This window comes from Microplitis mediator, chromosome 6 (assembly GCF_029852145.1).
Source record: "Microplitis mediator isolate UGA2020A chromosome 6, iyMicMedi2.1, whole genome shotgun sequence".
In the NCBI taxonomy this organism is placed as follows: Eukaryota; Metazoa; Arthropoda; class Insecta; order Hymenoptera; family Braconidae; genus Microplitis; species Microplitis mediator.
Genome location: NC_079974.1, coordinates 23,873,895 through 23,893,069, shown reverse-complemented (window position 1 = coordinate 23,893,069; position 19,175 = coordinate 23,873,895). Strand labels below are relative to the sequence as shown.

Below are 19,175 nucleotides of genomic sequence, written 5' to 3'. Positions count from 1 at the left end.
ATGGATTTTATATGTTATTTGTATGGTATTACTCTGGGGTATATATGGATTTTATATGTTATTTGTATGGTATTACTCTGGGGTATATATGGATTTTATATGTTATTTGTATGGTATTACTCTGGGGTATATATGGATTTTATATGTTATTTGTATGGTATTACTCTGGGGTATATATGGATTTTATATGTTATTTGTATGGTATTACTCTGGGGTATATATGGATTTTATATGTTATTTGTATGGTATTACTCTGGGGTATATATGGATTTTATATGTTATTTGTATGGTATTACTCTGGGGTATATATGGATTTTATATGTTATTTGTATGGTATTACTCTGGGGTATATATGGATTTTATATGTTATTTGTATGGTATTACTCTGGGGTATATATGGATTTTATATGTTATTTGTATGGTATTACTCTGGGGTATATATGGATTTTATATGTTATTTGTATGGTATTACTCTGGGGTATATATGGATTTTATATGTTATTTGTATGGTATTACTCTGGGGTATATATGGATTTTATATGTTATTTGTATGGTATTACTCTGGGGTATATATGGATTTTATATGTTATTTGTATGGTATTACTCTGGGGTATATATGGATTTTATATGTTATTTGTATGGTATTACTCTGGGGTATATATGGATTTTATATGTTATTTGTATGGTATTACTCTGGGGTATATATGGATTTTATATGTTATTTGTATGGTATTACTCTGGGGTATATATGGATTTTATATGTTATTTGTATGGTATTACTCTGGGGTATATATGGATTTTATATGTTATTTGTATGGTATTACTCTGGGGTATATATGGATTTTATATGTTATTTGTATGGTATTACTCTGGGGTATATATGGATTTTATATGTTATTTGTATGGTATTACTCTGGGGTATATATGGATTTTATATGTTATTTGTATGGTATTACTCTGGGGTATATATGGATTTTATATGTTATTTGTATGGTATTACTCTGGGGTATATATGGATTTTATATGTTATTTGTATGGTATTACTCTGGGGTATATATGGATTTTATATGTTATTTGTATGGTATTACTCTGGGGTATATATGGATTTTATATGTTATTTGTATGGTATTACTCTGGGGTATATATGGATTTTATATGTTATTTGTATGGTATTACTCTGGGGTATATATGGATTTTATATGTTATTTGTATGGTATTACTCTGGGGTATATATGGATTTTATATGTTATTTGTATGGTATTACTCTGGGGTATATATGGATTTTATATGTTATTTGTATGGTATTACTCTGGGGTATATATGGATTTTATATGTTATTTGTATGGTATTACTCTGGGGTATATATGGATTTTATATGTTATTTGTATGGTATTACTCTGGGTATATATGGATTTTATATGTTATTTGTATGGTATTACTCTGGGGTATATATGGATTTTATATGTTATTTGTATGGTATTACTCTGGGGTATATATGGATTTTATATGTTATTTGTATGGTATTACTCTGGGGTATATATGGATTTTATATGTTATTTGTATGGTATTACTCTGGGGTATATATGGATTTTATATGTTATTTGTATGGTATTACTCTGGGGTATATATGGATTTTATATGTTATTTGTATGGTATTACTCTGGGGTATATATGGATTTTATATGTTATTTGTATGGTATTACTCTGGGGTATATATGGATTTTATATGTTATTTGTATGGTATTACTCTGGGGTATATATGGATTTTATATGTTATTTGTATGGTATTACTCTGGGGTATATATGGATTTTATATGTTATTTGTATGGTATTACTCTGGGGTATATATGGATTTTATATGTTATTTGTATGGTATTACTCTGGGGTATATATGGATTTTATATGTTATTTGTATGGTATTACTCTGGGGTATATATGGATTTTATATGTTATTTGTATGGTATTACTCTGGGGTATATATGGATTTTATATGTTATTTGTATGGTATTACTCTGGGGTATATATGGATTTTATATGTTATTTGTATGGTATTACTCTGGGGTATATATGGATTTTATATGTTATTTGTATGGTATTACTCTGGGGTATATATGGATTTTATATGTTATTTGTATGGTATTACTCTGGGGTATATATGGATTTTATATGTTATTTGTATGGTATTACTCTGGGGTATATATGGATTTTATATGTTATTTGTATGGTATTACTCTGGGGTATATATGGATTTTATATGTTATTTGTATGGTATTACTCTGGGGTATATATGGATTTTATATGTTATTTGTATGGTATTACTCTGGGGTATATATGGATTTTATATGTTATTTGTATGGTATTACTCTGGGGTATATATGGATTTTATATGTTATTTGTATGGTATTACTCTGGGGTATATATGGATTTTATATGTTATTTGTATGGTATTACTCTGGGTATATATGGATTTTATATGTTATTTGTATGGTATTACTCTGGGGTATATATGGATTTTATATGTTATTTGTATGGTATTACTCTGGGGTATATATGGATTTTATATGTTATTTGTATGGTATTACTCTGGGGTATATATGGATTTTATATGTTATTTGTATGGTATTACTCTGGGGTATATATGGATTTTATATGTTATTTGTATGGTATTACTCTGGGGTATATATGGATTTTATATGTTATTTGTATGGTATTACTCTGGGGTATATATGGATTTTATATGTTATTTGTATGGTATTACTCTGGGGTATATATGGATTTTATATGTTATTTGTATGGTATTACTCTGGGGTATATATGGATTTTATATGTTATTTGTATGGTATTACTCTGGGGTATATATGGATTTTATATGTTATTTGTATGGTATTACTCTGGGGTATATATGGATTTTATATGTTATTTGTATGGTATTACTCTGGGGTATATATGGATTTTATATGTTATTTGTATGGTATTACTCTGGGGTATATATGGATTTTATATGTTATTTGTATGGTATTACTCTGGGGTATATATGGATTTTATATGTTATTTGTATGGTATTACTCTGGGGTATATATGGATTTTATATGTTATTTGTATGGTATTACTCTGGGGTATATATGGATTTTATATGTTATTTGTATGGTATTACTCTGGGGTATATATGGATTTTATATGTTATTTGTATGGTATTACTCTGGGGTATATATGGATTTTATATGTTATTTGTATGGTATTACTCTGGGGTATATATGGATTTTATATGTTATTTGTATGGTATTACTCTGGGGTATATATGGATTTTATATGTTATTTGTATGGTATTACTCTGGGGTATATATTGGATTTTATATGTTATTTGTATGGTATTACTCTGGGGTATATATGGATTTTATATGTTATTTGTATGGTATTACTCTGGGGTATATATGGATTTTATATGTTATTTGTATGGTATTACTCTGGGGTATATATGGATTTTATATGTTATTTGTATGGTATTACTCTGGGGTATATATGGATTTTATATGTTATTTGTATGGTATTACTCTGGGGTATATATGGATTTTATATGTTATTTGTATGGTATTACTCTGGGGTATATATGGATTTTATATGTTATTTGTATGGTATTACTCTGGGGTATATATGGATTTTATATGTTATTTGTATGGTATTACTCTGGGGTATATATGGATTTTATATGTTATTTGTATGGTATTACTCTGGGGTATATATGGATTTTATATGTTATTTGTATGGTATTACTCTGGGGTATATATGGATTTTATATGTTATTTGTATGGTATTACTCTGGGGTATATATGGATTTTATATGTTATTTGTATGGTATTACTCTGGGGTATATATGGATTTTATATGTTATTTGTATGGTATTACTCTGGGGTATATATGGATTTTATATGTTATTTGTATGGTATTACTCTGGGGTATATATGGATTTTATATGTTATTTGTATGGTATTACTCTGGGGTATATATGGATTTTATATGTTATTTGTATGGTATTACTCTGGGGTATATATGGATTTTATATGTTATTTGTATGGTATTACTCTGGGTATATATGGATTTTATATGTTATTTGTATGGTATTACTCTGGGGTATATATGGATTTTATATGTTATTTGTATGGTATTACTCTGGGGTATATATGGATTTTATATGTTATTTGTATGGTATTACTCTGGGGTATATATGGATTTTATATGTTATTTGTATGGTATTACTCTGGGGTATATATGGATTTTATATGTTATTTGTATGGTATTACTCTGGGGTATATATGGATTTTATATGTTATTTGTATGGTATTACTCTGGGGTATATATGGATTTTATATGTTATTTGTATGGTATTACTCTGGGGTATATATGGATTTTATATGTTATTTGTATGGTATTACTCTGGGGTATATATGGATTTTATATGTTATTTGTATGGTATTACTCTGGGGTATATATGGATTTTATATGTTATTTGTATGGTATTACTCTGGGGTATATATGGATTTTATATGTTATTTGTATGGTATTACTCTGGGGTATATATGGATTTTATATGTTATTTGTATGGTATTACTCTGGGGTATATATGGATTTTATATGTTATTTGTATGGTATTACTCTGGGGTATATATGGATTTTATATGTTATTTGTATGGTATTACTCTGGGGTATATATGGATTTTATATGTTATTTGTATGGTATTACTCTGGGGTATATATGGATTTTATATGTTATTTGTATGGTATTACTCTGGGGTATATATGGATTTTATATGTTATTTGTATGGTATTACTCTGGGGTATATATGGATTTTATATGTTATTTGTATGGTATTACTCTGGGGTATATATGGATTTTATATGTTATTTGTATGGTATTACTCTGGGGTATATATGGATTTTATATGTTATTTGTATGGTATTACTCTGGGGTATATATGGATTTTATATGTTATTTGTATGGTATTACTCTGGGGTATATATGGATTTTATATGTTATTTGTATGGTATTACTCTGGGGTATATATGGATTTTATATGTTATTTGTATGGTATTACTCTGGGGTATATATGGATTTTATATGTTATTTGTATGGTATTACTCTGGGGTATATATGGATTTTATATGTTATTTGTATGGTATTACTCTGGGGTATATATGGATTTTATATGTTATTTGTATGGTATTACTCTGGGGTATATATGGATTTTATATGTTATTTGTATGGTATTACTCTGGGGTATATATGGATTTTATATGTTATTTGTATGGTATTACTCTGGGGTATATATGGATTTTATATGTTATTTGTATGGTATTACTCTGGGGTATATATGGATTTTATATGTTATTTGTATGGTATTACTCTGGGGTATATATGGATTTTATATGTTATTTGTATGGTATTACTCTGGGGTATATATGGATTTTATATGTTATTTGTATGGTATTACTCTGGGGTATATATGGATTTTATATGTTATTTGTATGGTATTACTCTGGGGTATATATGGATTTTATATGTTATTTGTATGGTATTACTCTGGGGTATATATGGATTTTATATGTTATTTGTATGGTATTACTCTGGGGTATATATGGATTTTATATGTTATTTGTATGGTATTACTCTGGGGTATATATGGATTTTATATGTTATTTGTATGGTATTACTCTGGGGTATATATGGATTTTATATGTTATTTGTATGGTATTACTCTGGGGTATATATGGATTTTATATGTTATTTGTATGGTATTACTCTGGGGTATATATGGATTTTATATGTTATTTGTATGGTATTACTCTGGGGTATATATGGATTTTATATGTTATTTGTATGGTATTACTCTGGGGTATATATGGATTTTATATGTTATTTGTATGGTATTACTCTGGGGTATATATGGATTTTATATGTTATTTGTATGGTATTACTCTGGGGTATATATGGATTTTATATGTTATTTGTATGGTATTACTCTGGGGTATATATGGATTTTATATGTTATTTGTATGGTATTACTCTGGGGTATATATGGATTTTATATGTTATTTGTATGGTATTACTCTGGGGTATATATGGATTTTATATGTTATTTGTATGGTATTACTCTGGGGTATATATGGATTTTATATGTTATTTGTATGGTATTACTCTGGGGTATATATGGATTTTATATGTTATTTGTATGGTATTACTCTGGGGTATATATGGATTTTATATGTTATTTGTATGGTATTACTCTGGGGTATATATGGATTTTATATGTTATTTGTATGGTATTACTCTGGGGTATATATGGATTTTATATGTTATTTGTATGGTATTACTCTGGGGTATATATGGATTTTATATGTTATTTGTATGGTATTACTCTGGGGTATATATGGATTTTATATGTTATTTGTATGGTATTACTCTGGGGTATATATGGATTTTATATGTTATTTGTATGGTATTACTCTGGGGTATATATGGATTTTATATGTTATTTGTATGGTATTACTCTGGGGTATGTATGGATTTTATATGTAGGGGAGGGTGGGGCAGAGCGGCCCCCCTAAAATTTTGATCAAAAAAAAATTTTTTTTTTTTCGACTAATTACTATAAATCCGATATGTTTGCGCATTTTCATCCCTACGCATGACATTTGGGGCAAAATGGGCAAGCCCAAAATTTCGAAAAAGTGATTTTTTCTTATTTTTATCATCAAATTAAAAAAAAATTAGTATAATTCCACATTTCTAGCCCTACGCATAACACCTGGGGCAAAATGGACCAGCCGAAAGTTCCAAAAAAATTTTTTTTTCATATTTTTCGGCCGTTTCTCTATGTAAGAGGCAAATTTGATCACTTAAAATTTATAAAAATTAAAGTTTTATTTTTAGTTGATAAATTTTTGAAGTAAAGTAAAACTATAGAATTGATTATTTTTTTTATTAAATAACAACTATTAATTAAAGTAATCGAGAGTGAACGATTTATTACACTTTAAAAAATTTTTTTCGAGTAATATAAACCCAACAATAGTTGTCAAGAGAAAGAAATACATTCTTAATGATGAAAACAATTTAAAAAAAAAAAAAAAATGAAAAAAAAATTTTTTTATTACTTTTTGGAGGGGGGCCGCTTTGCCCCACAAAAAAAAAATTTTTTTTTTAGAATTTTGGTAAAATGTCCATAAATTTGTTCAAAATAGGACAAAAGTAAAGTGATCTTATGGTTGAAAGCCACAAAAAATAATAATTGGCTTAGGGGGGCCGCTCTGCCCCACCCTCCCCTATATATATAGTTTTCCAAAATTCTTAAAAGCGCTGTATCTTTCAAAAAATCAATGTTAGAAAAATTTTCGCAGACTAAAACTCAAGGAAATTAAATTTCTCATCCCATGAACACCATAAACACCAAATTCTTCAACTTTTGTAAAATGCCACTCGTAATAATTATTATTTTGAATACTTTTGTTAATAAATTCAAATGGCAGTTTAAAATTATGAAAATTTAATGAAGGAATGAGCTATAAAAATAAAAAAAAATGAATAATAAAATAAAAATGAACTTTTGTCTAGTCTGTAGCTCATCGAGACGACGTGCCCAGTATTTTAAGGAACTGAAATCCTCAAACTCATTCTGCAGACTTGAATTAAATAGCTAACTAGTGCTGCTGTTCACGTAATATTTGTAAGTCGAGATTATCAATTTTATATAAGCGGCATAATCCCATTTGAATTGAGTGCATTATAAAGAAAATAATGATCATTGTAATATTGTTTGCTCGCGTTTAATATAAAGTAAATTTTTGAAAATAAAATCAATACAATTATCGTGCGTACAATAAATTAATAATTATAATATACTATTTTGTAGGATAATTTTATTGATGAAATCCCGGATAAAATTATTAATTATAAATTCATGAGGACTAACATAATTATTCATATCATAATTATGTCCCGCGAGCTTTGCAGTAATTAGTTTTAAATTATTCGAAAATGCATTTATCGATTTAATTAAAATATTATTAAATTTCATTGTGCACTGGGAGTTTTATGTCTGTTATAAATTAATCATATTTTTGCGTCAATGGAAAAACAGAAATAATATAATTTCGAGGGACAAAACAAAAACTCAAATTACCGTTCAAATTATATATATGTATAATATAAGTAGAAAATGCAATTGACGTAAAAGAGACGTAATAAATAAATAAAAGTGGCAATATCAGCTCGGATAAGTTTACAACGACACTTAAAAAATTCCGGGTGTCTGAACGGCTCGAGTGAGACCACTTGAAAATTGCCAAAGTGTACCACCTAAATAATCTTAATTTTTCTCTGTCTCTGGTCCCGGAGTTTGTGTGAGTGTGAGTGTATTTCACCAAAAGAAAACTCCTACCTAGAATTGTGTGCTACTGACGTCAGCATCTTTTTCTTTAAACTTTTTTACTTTTTTCCCGGATATTTATTATTATTTCTATTTATCAACAAAAACATTCGTATCGCCAACGACAAACACAACTATTTATTTTATTTATTCTTCCATTAATTATCCACAATTTTTTTAAATATTTAAATTTCCCGCGAAAGTTATGTTTTACCCAAATTTACACAGGAAATAAAGATTTCCACACAGAAAAAAAGGATTTCTTGGCGCAAAAAATTTTTTCTTGTTCTAAGAAAATTTTTACTTGACCCAAGAAATTTTTTGTATTATAAAGTGAAAACAAAACTTTTCTTGGGGTAAGAAAAAATTTTCTCGGAACAAGAAAAAAATTTTTTAGGCGAGAAAAAAATTCTTGAGCCAAGAAAAATTTTTGTCTTCAATTCATAATACAAAATATTTTTTGCGCCAAGAAATTATTTTTTTCTGTGCAGGTGCAAAAAATTCAATTCACCTCAAAAGTATTTTTACTTGCCCTGAAAAATTTCTAGTCCTAAGAAAATTTTTTTTTTCAATTCGTGATGCGAAATATTGCTGGCGCCAAAAAATTCTTTTTTTTGTATCGTCAAAATCGTCGAAAAAAATTATTAACTAAAACTATTTCGTATCAAATATTACAGATTCCAGTAAAAATGGTGGGGCAAAATGGCCATCGAAAAATTTGATTAAATCAAAATTAATTCAATTTTTGCGAATTGTAGTTTTTAACTTTTAAAAAAAAAATTTTGAATTTAAAAAGGGAAATTATTCCCTTCGCTCGACGCTCACGTTGATTTTAATTAAAATTTTAACCGCCATTGTGCCTTTTTAGCATAATTAAATTAAATAATAAAAAAGCTCCTAATTTAACATAACAAAATAATCCAATTATCGTATTATCAATTTCCAATAAAATCAATTTAATTATAATTTAAATTGACGTATCTGTAATAACATTTTAACATTTTCCGCTGTTAATAATAAATATAACGAGTAAAATAAATTAGACAAGAAGAATATATTATTTATTCTCAACTAAAAAATAATAAAATTATTTTTAAAATATATATTATTATTTCATTATGCAAATATTATTTATATATGTAAATTTACCCAAAAGATTGAATTTTTAATGTCAGAATAATTTGAATAAAAAAAACAGAAGCCGTCTGCATGGCGTTCAGCGAAAAACGATACGTCTGGCGCCATCTTGCGTCCATGGTACAAATTATTAATAATTCCCTGTACTTCTTTCTTTGGCTCACCGTTTCCGTACACACACGAGTCCTCAGTGACCCGAAGCCTCGGCCATTTCGTAACGAGATCCTCAGCGGTAAGTACCAGAAACTTTGCTCCTCTAATATTAACCCTCTGTATTATTAATTATTGATGAATTAAATACGCGATCAATACTTTATCTGAATAATTAACACTAGTATTAATACACACCTCGAATTTATATTTAACTAAATCGATAGGAATTAATAATGGAAAATTCAAAAGCGGACTTAACCTCCGGCCACGTGCCGAAGAAATTGACCCAAGAGGAAATTAACAAAATGCGTGCGCAGGATTCGCGGTTGGTGCCGGAAAATCGGGCATTGATGTTAGAAAAAGATGCTAAAAAATACTGGGATTTATTTTACAAACGTAACGACACGCGGTTTTTCAAAGACCGCCATTGGACGACACGTGAATTCGCGGAATTAGTGACTATGAGTTCCCGCGACGGATCAATATTTGAAGTCGGATGCGGCGTCGGGAATTTAATTTATCCCTTGTTAGAAGACGGATTAAATTTTAAACGTATATATGTCTGCGATTTATCTCCGCGAGCTATCGATTTTGTCAAGGTACATTTATTATCATTACCACTTTTAATTATATTCTGTCACTTTTAATTACCATTTTTTTTATTGTAATTATAGACCCACAGTCTCTATGATGAGAATAAAATAAAAGCATTTCAAACTGATGTTACTACGGATAATTGTTTTTCACAAGTCGATCAGCACGTGGACGTCATTACCTTGATATTTGTTCTGTCCGCCATTCATCCGGATAAATTTAATATGTATTTATTATATAAATTAATTAATAATAATTTATTTGAAGCTGCTGTTTATTAATCAAAGGATTTATTTACAGGGTCGCTAATAATTTATTCAACTGTATGGCCAAGGACGGAGTCCTTTTATTCAGGGATTACGGACTCTATGACATGGCGCAGCTGAGGTTCAAACCGGGACACAAGATTGCTGATAACTTCTACATGAGACAAGACGGAACGAGGTATTTTTTGTTTGAATTAAATGCCGCCAAATTTGAATTTTTAAAAAATATTAATGATGGGATTTTGAATTCTTAGGAGTTATTACTTTGCTACGGAAGAGGTCAAGAGCATTTTCGAGTCGGTTGGCTTCGAGACGCTGACCTGCGAGTACGTGAACAGGCGCACGGTCAATGTCAAAGAAAATGTCGATGTCCCGCGGATTTTCGTTCAAGCGAAATTCAAAAAACCTTGAGCATGGTAAGTTTTGTAATTTTTTTTAGTTTTAGAATAAAAAAATTAAATGATGACTTCATAGTTCAGCTGATTTGTTGTTGATGTATTACTTAGCAATGTCTTTCGCTCCTATCTGAGTACTTTTATTAAATTATTATATCAATTTTCCGGTTGAAGAAATTTCTAATAAGTTTTTTTTTACTTTCAGAACTCGAGATGGGCTGAATAAATTGTCAAAAGTGGTCTCTATTGTCAGGTAATTTCTACAAATTAACAAAACTTTATTTTATTTATTTTTGCAATGATGACTTCATAGTTCAGCTGACTTGTCATTGATGTAATACTAAGCAATGTCTTTCGCTCCTATCTGATAGTAATATTTTTAACCGTCTAATTATTTTTAGCATGGAAAAAATTCTAATTAATTCATTTATTTCCAGAACCGAAAATAATCGCAGTCACCCAGCGTCAAAAATGATTACCAGGTGATTATAATTTAATTTTACGTGAATTATTGTTATTATTAATTAATTTAAAATGATGAATTCATAGTTCAGCTGATTTGTAATTGATGTAATACTCAGCAATGTCTTTCGCTCCTATCTGATCATTTTAAATTAAAAATAGAAAATTATTCCTCACGCAAATTCAATTTCTAATGAGTTTTTTATTTTCAGACCTGAAGCAATAATAGACGGGTTACAATCCATCCTACCCCAGGGGCAATTAAATATCAGGTAACTAATAAATTAATTAACTAAAAATTATTAATATCGGAGGGAGGGGCAAAACGGGGTGGCTTCAGAATTTTATTTTAGAATTTTCGTTGTCCTCCGTTTTGCCCCTCTCTCCTTATTAACCCTTCAGCACCCGCGTTAGAACAACGTAAAACATTACCCGCGTGATGAGAAAAAGTCTCACGCTTCGGCGCATCGTAAATTTTAAGTCAAATAAAACAAAAATATTATGCACTTTCCCGATTATGACGTAATTATAATTTATTTGAATATTTCGCTTGTTTTTATTTTTAAATTTTTTATAATGTACTTGTTTTTTACTTTTTAATTTTGTAAGTAATGACAGATTTAACGGCTGAAAAAAACGCCGGCGATTGCCGAAAAGATTCGGAACTGCCCGAACTGAGCCAAACCGTATTAATTTTTATGCCTTACTTTACTCGCGTGATGAGAAAAAGTCTCATTGCTTTTTAAAATAAATCTTTTAAAAATATTTTTTATGTTAAAAATAATTTTTAAATTTCAAAATCATAAAAAGCATAAAATTTCATTAAGATAAAAAAAATTTCACTAGGTCATTCCATTTTAAATTACTTAGAAAAAAATATTTTAAGGCAAGTGTGAGAAAAAAACTCATAGCGCGGGTGCTGAAGGGTTGATTTAAAATGATGAATTCATAGTTCAGCTGATTAATTGTTGATGTAATACTTAGCAATGTCTTTCGCTCCTATCTGATTATTATATTTATAAATTATCATCTCATATATTTATCATATTTGAATACTAAAAATATTTGTTTTATTTTTTCAGATTTCCAGAGCATAAATAATTTAAAATTTCCGGAAAAAGAAATGAATTAAGAGGTAATTTTTTTTTTTATTTATTTCCGGTCACAAAAAATTTTTTAAAATCACAATAATTAAAATTAGATAATCCAGCGTACAAATAACCGGCTCAGAATTTCATTAATTAAATCTAAATTGTCATCAAATATTAATTAAAATCCTTCGTATTCAAATTTAATATCACGAGTCAATCGAATTATTAATTTTTCTGTACCAGCTCCCGATCTAATTCTATAATTAAGTAATTTTTTTTTTAACGATTAAAACATGTGACGAAAATGTAAACCGTTAAACTCGGTTATATATTTATAATTTATCAAAGCATTTATTTATATTTCAGCTGAACCCGCTCGCTTGACCGGACCGTCAATTATTAAATAAAACGGTGTCACAACCTCAGGTACGTTAAATAAATCACGAAATATATTCGATAGCTAAAATAATTTATTCAAATGAATTAACAAATTAATAATAAAATGATGTATCACCAAGGGATTGATATTTAATGATATTTACAACTTATACGTCACTACCACTGACTCAACTAAATTAAACAATAAATTAATTGTAATAATTTACCGGCTATTTAATTAAATACATTTTATTTATTACAGATCTCTAGCCAGTCCATCAGCTCCAGTACCCGAAATCGGTAAATTTTTATTTCATTTCTATTTTATTGGTCAATTGCACGCCTCGGAAGCGAAGCGGAGGGGTTGTGCGTTATAACCGACCTGTCAAGGTCACACGATTTCCACTCATTAAAGTGCATATATTTTTTTTCTATTACTCTTACACATTATGAAAAGCACATCAATATAAAGCTGAAACACTAATAAATAATCCTGATACTTTTTTTAATTTGTCTAATATGTATTAATATAAAAAAAAGTTCATTAAAAAAAATTTATCGTGGACGTCCATTAGTCTGTGGTTAAAAAAAACGGCGCGGTACGGATATCTCGAGAACGACTTGACGAAACTACTTAATTTTTTTTTCAAAATTTTCAGAAATAAGCAAAGAAGGTTCCTTTCGAAAATCACTACTGTAGGCCTTCTCGTTTTTTTAAAAATAAATCATTACGGTTAAAACCGGCAATCTTACATGTAAACAAACACACACTGCCGCCATTTTTCATTAGGAATGTTCTCCTTATTTATTTTTTTTTTTTACTTTTATTACTGTATATTTACCATGGAAATTTCTATGGGAAAAGAGCGGGATATTCAATTTTATTCGAAATTCAACTTTTAAAAAAAAACATAACATGAGCGTTCGAGGCGTGCACTTTTGGATTTTCCAAATTTTTTTTTTTTTAATGATGAATTCAAGTACTGAATCTGTCGTGAATGATAAAAAATTCAAATGTATTAGCTCTATCTGATAAAATTATTTTATTCATTTGCAATTAATTTTTAATTATTCTCGTGTACTAATTTCGAAAATTAATTTCAGATCGCGGCTTCAAACCTGCGCAGCTGAAACATTCACTCGGTTCTCTGGGAATTGGAATAAATAAAATGATTATTAATTTATATAAATATAAGTAATAATTTATTCACCTTGAGTTTGACGTCTTCTGTGGATGGAATTACCCAGAGGACATCTTGTACAATAAATACATAAAAACAATATAAATACAGTTATTAAAATAACAGAAGCTATTAATCCGTTGAAACGTTTTCTATAATCCCTTTAAAATAAATAAATAAATAAGTATTTTTAAATATTTAGCTGCTACTAAAAGGTTCCATCAATTATGCACGATAACTGGATTCATGTATCGTATAAATATCGTGGTATTAAATATGAGATCCGACATTTGTAACATGAGAAATGGATAGATTATTTTATAAGAGCTACAGATGTCACAAGATATCGGGTAATTTAATAAATTTTCGAGTCTTATCGATTGGAAATATATATTTTGAGAATTAGTGACTCTTACCAGCGGCGGGCTTCAATAATGGGACAGCAGTAATAGTAGTTCATTTCAAAGTTATAACAGCAGGTAACTCGAAATGATTTAAAAGGATGGCTGCATATTTTTTCATTTGAGTTTTCGGTATTTTTACATTTTATCTCTATTCCATTTGTGTCTATAACTGAAAATGGAATTTATTATATTATTTAAAGGTCACTTTGGTTTAAACGGAATTTTTTATCTGATAAAATATTTTTACTTTTTAAAGTTCAGAGTTATTTTAATTTAGGGTATAACATTTTTTTTTTTTTGACATAATTTAGTGATCGTAATTTTAAATATTAAATCGCATCAGTTTTGATAACAGTAATTTTGAACCCATTTAAAAAATTAAATGTCATTTATGATACTGAAATTAGCAGACGTCTAATAATTTTTGGATTTTTTTTTAGACGATAGAAGATAAAAAACAAAAATTTGAAAAAATTGCACCGGTAGTTTTTTAAATTTTCTACATGTGCATATTTTTATTTTATTTTTTTACAATTGTTTTATTTAAATACGAAAATTCAAAAATTTTTAAATGTCTGCTAACTTCAGGATCATTGTCATTTCGTATTTTATTTAAATTATCAAAGTGTCCGAAACTGGCCCCAAAGTCCCAAAAAACGGTACCTCTACATTATGTCTTAAATTTGATAATGATACTGAAGTTAGCAGTTCAATAATTTTTGGATTTTTTTTTAGACGATAGAAGATAAAAAAAAAATATTTGAAAAAATTGCACCTGCAGTTTTTTAAATTTTCTACATATGCATATTTTTATTTTATTTTTTTACAATTGATTTATTGAAATACGAAAATTCAAAAATTTTTAAATGTCTGCTAACTTCAGGATCATAATTAATAATACACGAAAATTCGCGGTGCAGATAATTTTTTATCCAGTGAATTTTTTTGGAGTGACATTACTCTGACATGAAATTTATTTCAATATTGAAACTGGGACGGATTGAAATAAAATTCACATCACTCTGAAATTTTTCCGCTGACAAAAAAAAATCACTCGATATTTGCTCCTAAGCGGAGTAATTTTTTTTTAAACTAGAAAATTCCAGGACGGAGTGAATTTGGATTAAAATGAAATTCAAATTCATTCGAAATTTACTCCCGATTTTTTACACTTTATGAATGATACTGAAGTTTGCCGACGTCTAAAAATTTTTTGACTTTTTTTTCAACAATAAATTATAGAAAAAAAAATATTTGAAAAAATTACACCTGTAGTTTTTTAAATTTTCTACATGTGCATATTTTTAGTTTTTTTTTTTTTTTAATTTGAATGGTTGAAAACAAACTCTGAAAATTGAAAATTGTCTGCTAACTTTAGGATCATACTCTATGAATATGAATAATAGGAGTACCATTTTTGGACACTTAATATTTTATTTTAATTAATATAAAAGAATAACAGTGTGATAAAATTATCTTTGTTCATTTTAAAATTAAATTACGTCATTGCCTCTTTAACAAATTTCTTAATTTAAATTATCAAGAGTTCAAAATTAGTACCTCTACCCCACGGGTAGATGATCGAGTCCTGATCTGTATCTTGTGATAAAAGCTTTAATTTAGAAAAAGGCGGGAAAAATTATCTGTAACCTCCTCTTAAGATGTTAGTAAGCGTTCGAGTACTTCATTAATATTAATAATTATAGGGAAGACCGGGGCAAGAAAGCCCACCTCAAAAATTAACCAAAAATTTTTTTTTCTTGTTTTCTTTTGATTATCACAAATTTAGATTATTTACTCATTTTTAGCCCGATACGTGAAACTTGGGGCAAAATGAACCACTCAAAAATTCTAAAAGAAAATGTATTTCATAGTATTATAACCTAGTCATGATTAATTTAATAGAAATATCATTTTTTTGTTAATTATATGGATTTGGATTAAAATAGAGCATTTGAAAAAGTTAAAAAAACCAATAATCAATTTTTTACAGAAGTGAAAAAATGACTCATATTATATCAAAAAAGGTTATTTCGAGTAATATTAAAGTAAATTCAGTTGTTAAAGAGAAAAATATAAACATTTGTTACGCGGGAAATTTTTTTACAATTAAAAAAAAAAAATTTTTTTTTTCATTTTTTTTCGGAGGGGGCCGTCTTGCCCAAAAAAAAAAAATTTTTTTCAGGAGCTTCACCAAAATTTTGGTGAATTGAGGTCAAGTTGGACTAGAGTAAATCGACTTGATGGTTAAAAGCCACAAATAATAATAACCGGCTTAGGTGGGCCGTCTTGCCCCGGTCTCCCCTAAATTTTTGAAGAAATATTAGAAATCACTTAAAACGGTGATAACTTTTTAAATTTCAAAATTGTCAATTTTTATTATCAGATCTTTTTTATAGGCAATAAAATTTTATTTAAAAGTGATTTTCGTAATTTTTTATGAGATATGAATATTTAAAAAGTTATAAGTGATTTTGTAAAACAAAATTTCAAACTTTAATATCCTTATTATTATTTTTCTTAATAGTTGAATTTCAATAAAAAATTATAATTTCTCACTAGTATTTGACAGCTACAATTTGTCAAGACCTACAAAAAAATATATATATAGATACAGTATTTTGTTTGACTAGATCAAGATCGCGGGGTCAATGAACTCGATTTAATTGAAAACTTGATCCGAATTAAGCGATTTTTCGAATCCGCGGGTTTATAATTAAAAACCCCGGGACGGAGTAATAGAGATCGTTAAGGAATAAAAACGTGTGTTTTTGTCGAAAGTATCTCAAGTGTCAGTTGTTAATAAAATTGAATTCACTTTCGCAATTGCGTATAGAGAAATCCAGAAAAGCGCTTATGTTTAAAAAATGAAAGCAGCAAGAGCTGACGGCCTGGATATTTAATATTTTATTTATTTTTTTATTTATTTATTTATTGTAATTTTATTTTTCTCTGCACTCACCGCAGCTGATTAGCATGATTATTAGTCCAACGATAGATTTATCTGAAACAACGCATCTAAGAGCTTCAAACATATTTTATATTTTAACCAAACTTTCTTATTACTCCTTTTTAAAATCGTAATTAGCACATTATTATAGCCACGTTAAACCTAAAAAGTAACCTCGAGAAAAAAAAAATGAATGAAAATTAAATATAGATATCAAACAAGTGAATAATAAGTTCAATTGATGATTATTTCAAAAAAGGAGCTAGAAAGTGTCGCAATGTCTTTTAACCATCTGCCGTCTCCTCTAGGCATTAATTAGCTGCCGTGCTCTACAAATTATTTTATTGCACACCTCAACCGCGAACGCTGTGTCCCTGATTTAAAACTACTGGAATCCAATTGGAAAATCATAATTGGAGTTAATCGAAAATTTCTGATTAACCAACCAATGGCAGCAGCACTAGTGTGACAGTAGGATTAAAATCCCTGGTTAAACAACTGAATTCGATCGAATTAAACAGAATTAAATTTTTAATTCTATTTAATTCAGATAAATTCTGTTAATTCGGTACCTAACTTAAAAATGAATTCAGTCTAATTCGGCAGGAAAACCAAAATTTGTCCAAATTAAAACGAATTTAAATAATTCTATTCGGTTTAATTCTGATTAATTCGCAAATAATTCTCCAATTTTCGGTTCCGAATCCGAATTAAACTGAATTAAAACGAATTTGAAATTTTTCAATCGGTTTTATTCTGTTTAATTCAAATTCAAATTTTCAATTCAGTTGAATTCTGTTTGGCGGAATTCGATAAAATATAACAGAATTAAAATTTTTAATTCTATTTAATTCAGATAAATTCTGTTAATTCGGTACCTAATTAAAAAATGAATTCTGTCTAATTCGGCAGGAAAACCAGAATTTGTCCAAATTAAAACGAATTTAAATAATTCTATTCGGTTTAATTCTGATTAATTCGAAAATAATTCTCCAATTTCTGGTCCTGAATTCGAATTAAACTGAATTAAAATGAATTTGAAATTTTTAAATCGGTTTTATTCTGTTTAATTCAACTTCAAATTTTTAATTCAATTGAATTCTGTTTTGCAGAATTCGGCAGAATATAACAGAATTAAAATTTTTAATTCGGTCTAATTCAGTTGTTTAATCAGGGATATTAATAATTACCCTAGTGGAAATTTTTCGGAATTTTCTCTGAAAAACTCAGTTCTAAAGTTTTAAGACTTTTTCAGAGGAAAGTCCGAAAAATTTCCACCAGGGTATGAGCAATTGAGTTGTGCACTTTTGGATTTCCCGACATTTTAATTTTTTTAAAAAAACCAACTTTGGTAAGTTTATTTGAACGCCATTAAAAATTATAATTATTATTTGCTGAGAATAAAATATTTGCGGAATTTATAAGCAGAGGCCGTCTACAGCTCGCAGTCTTTACGTTATTAGTCTTCTTTCTATTTACTGTTTCGTACGATTACATCAGGAGTATCAAGAGTTTATATTACGTTGATAAACAAACCTCGTGTTTGGATAAATGCCAGTATTAGTTGTTGCTTCATATATTTATTCCTGTCTTTTACTTTCTTTTCGTCAATCTTCATTATTTATTCAAAAAAAAAAAAAAAAAAAAAAAATTTTATTTAACATGACAAAATTTTTTGTATAAAAAATTAGACTGACTTAATAAAAACTTCGATTACTATCTTAATTTTAATTGGAATTTTAAA

General features: G+C 28.0%; 2 protein-coding genes and 4 non-coding genes across 6 annotated transcripts; 5 read left to right on the top strand and 1 right to left on the bottom strand.

Annotated features, from left to right (window-relative positions):
- The first annotated feature begins 9,663 nt into the window (after positions 1 to 9,663).
- Positions 9,664 to 14,188, top strand: LOC130670044 (tRNA N(3)-methylcytidine methyltransferase METTL6). Its single transcript, XM_057473215.1, has 12 exons — positions 9,664 to 9,789; positions 9,935 to 10,309; positions 10,385 to 10,530; positions 10,605 to 10,748; positions 10,825 to 10,986; positions 11,171 to 11,218; positions 11,403 to 11,447; positions 11,640 to 11,699; positions 12,510 to 12,562; positions 12,885 to 12,944; positions 13,159 to 13,196; positions 14,001 to 14,188. Exons 2-5 carry the CDS (start codon positions 9,944 to 9,946, stop codon positions 10,979 to 10,981), a joined length of 813 nt encoding a protein of 270 aa, XP_057329198.1. The 5' UTR covers positions 9,664 to 9,789; positions 9,935 to 9,943; the 3' UTR covers positions 10,982 to 10,986; positions 11,171 to 11,218; positions 11,403 to 11,447; positions 11,640 to 11,699; positions 12,510 to 12,562; positions 12,885 to 12,944; positions 13,159 to 13,196; positions 14,001 to 14,188.
- Positions 11,021 to 11,108, top strand: LOC130670658 (small nucleolar RNA snR60/Z15/Z230/Z193/J17). Its single transcript, XR_008990380.1, has one exon. It is a non-coding gene; the product is annotated as a small nucleolar RNA snR60/Z15/Z230/Z193/J17 (small nucleolar RNA).
- On the top strand, positions 11,254 to 11,341 carry LOC130670661 (small nucleolar RNA snR60/Z15/Z230/Z193/J17). The gene has a single exon (XR_008990382.1). It is a non-coding gene; the product is annotated as a small nucleolar RNA snR60/Z15/Z230/Z193/J17 (small nucleolar RNA).
- Positions 11,491 to 11,577, top strand: LOC130670659 (small nucleolar RNA snR60/Z15/Z230/Z193/J17). Its single transcript, XR_008990381.1, has one exon. It is a non-coding gene; the product is annotated as a small nucleolar RNA snR60/Z15/Z230/Z193/J17 (small nucleolar RNA).
- On the top strand, positions 12,356 to 12,442 carry LOC130670657 (small nucleolar RNA snR60/Z15/Z230/Z193/J17). Its single transcript, XR_008990379.1, has one exon. It is a non-coding gene; the product is annotated as a small nucleolar RNA snR60/Z15/Z230/Z193/J17 (small nucleolar RNA).
- On the bottom strand, positions 14,100 to 17,603 carry LOC130670045 (uncharacterized). The gene is made up of 3 exons (XM_057473217.1): positions 17,444 to 17,603; positions 14,494 to 14,650; positions 14,100 to 14,238 (listed from the first exon to the last, which is right to left on the bottom strand). The coding sequence occupies exons 1-3, from the start codon at positions 17,514 to 17,516 to the stop codon at positions 14,100 to 14,102; spliced, it is 369 nt and encodes a 122-aa protein (XP_057329200.1). The 5' UTR covers positions 17,517 to 17,603.
- Positions 17,604 to 19,175: the final 1,572 nt, after the last annotated feature.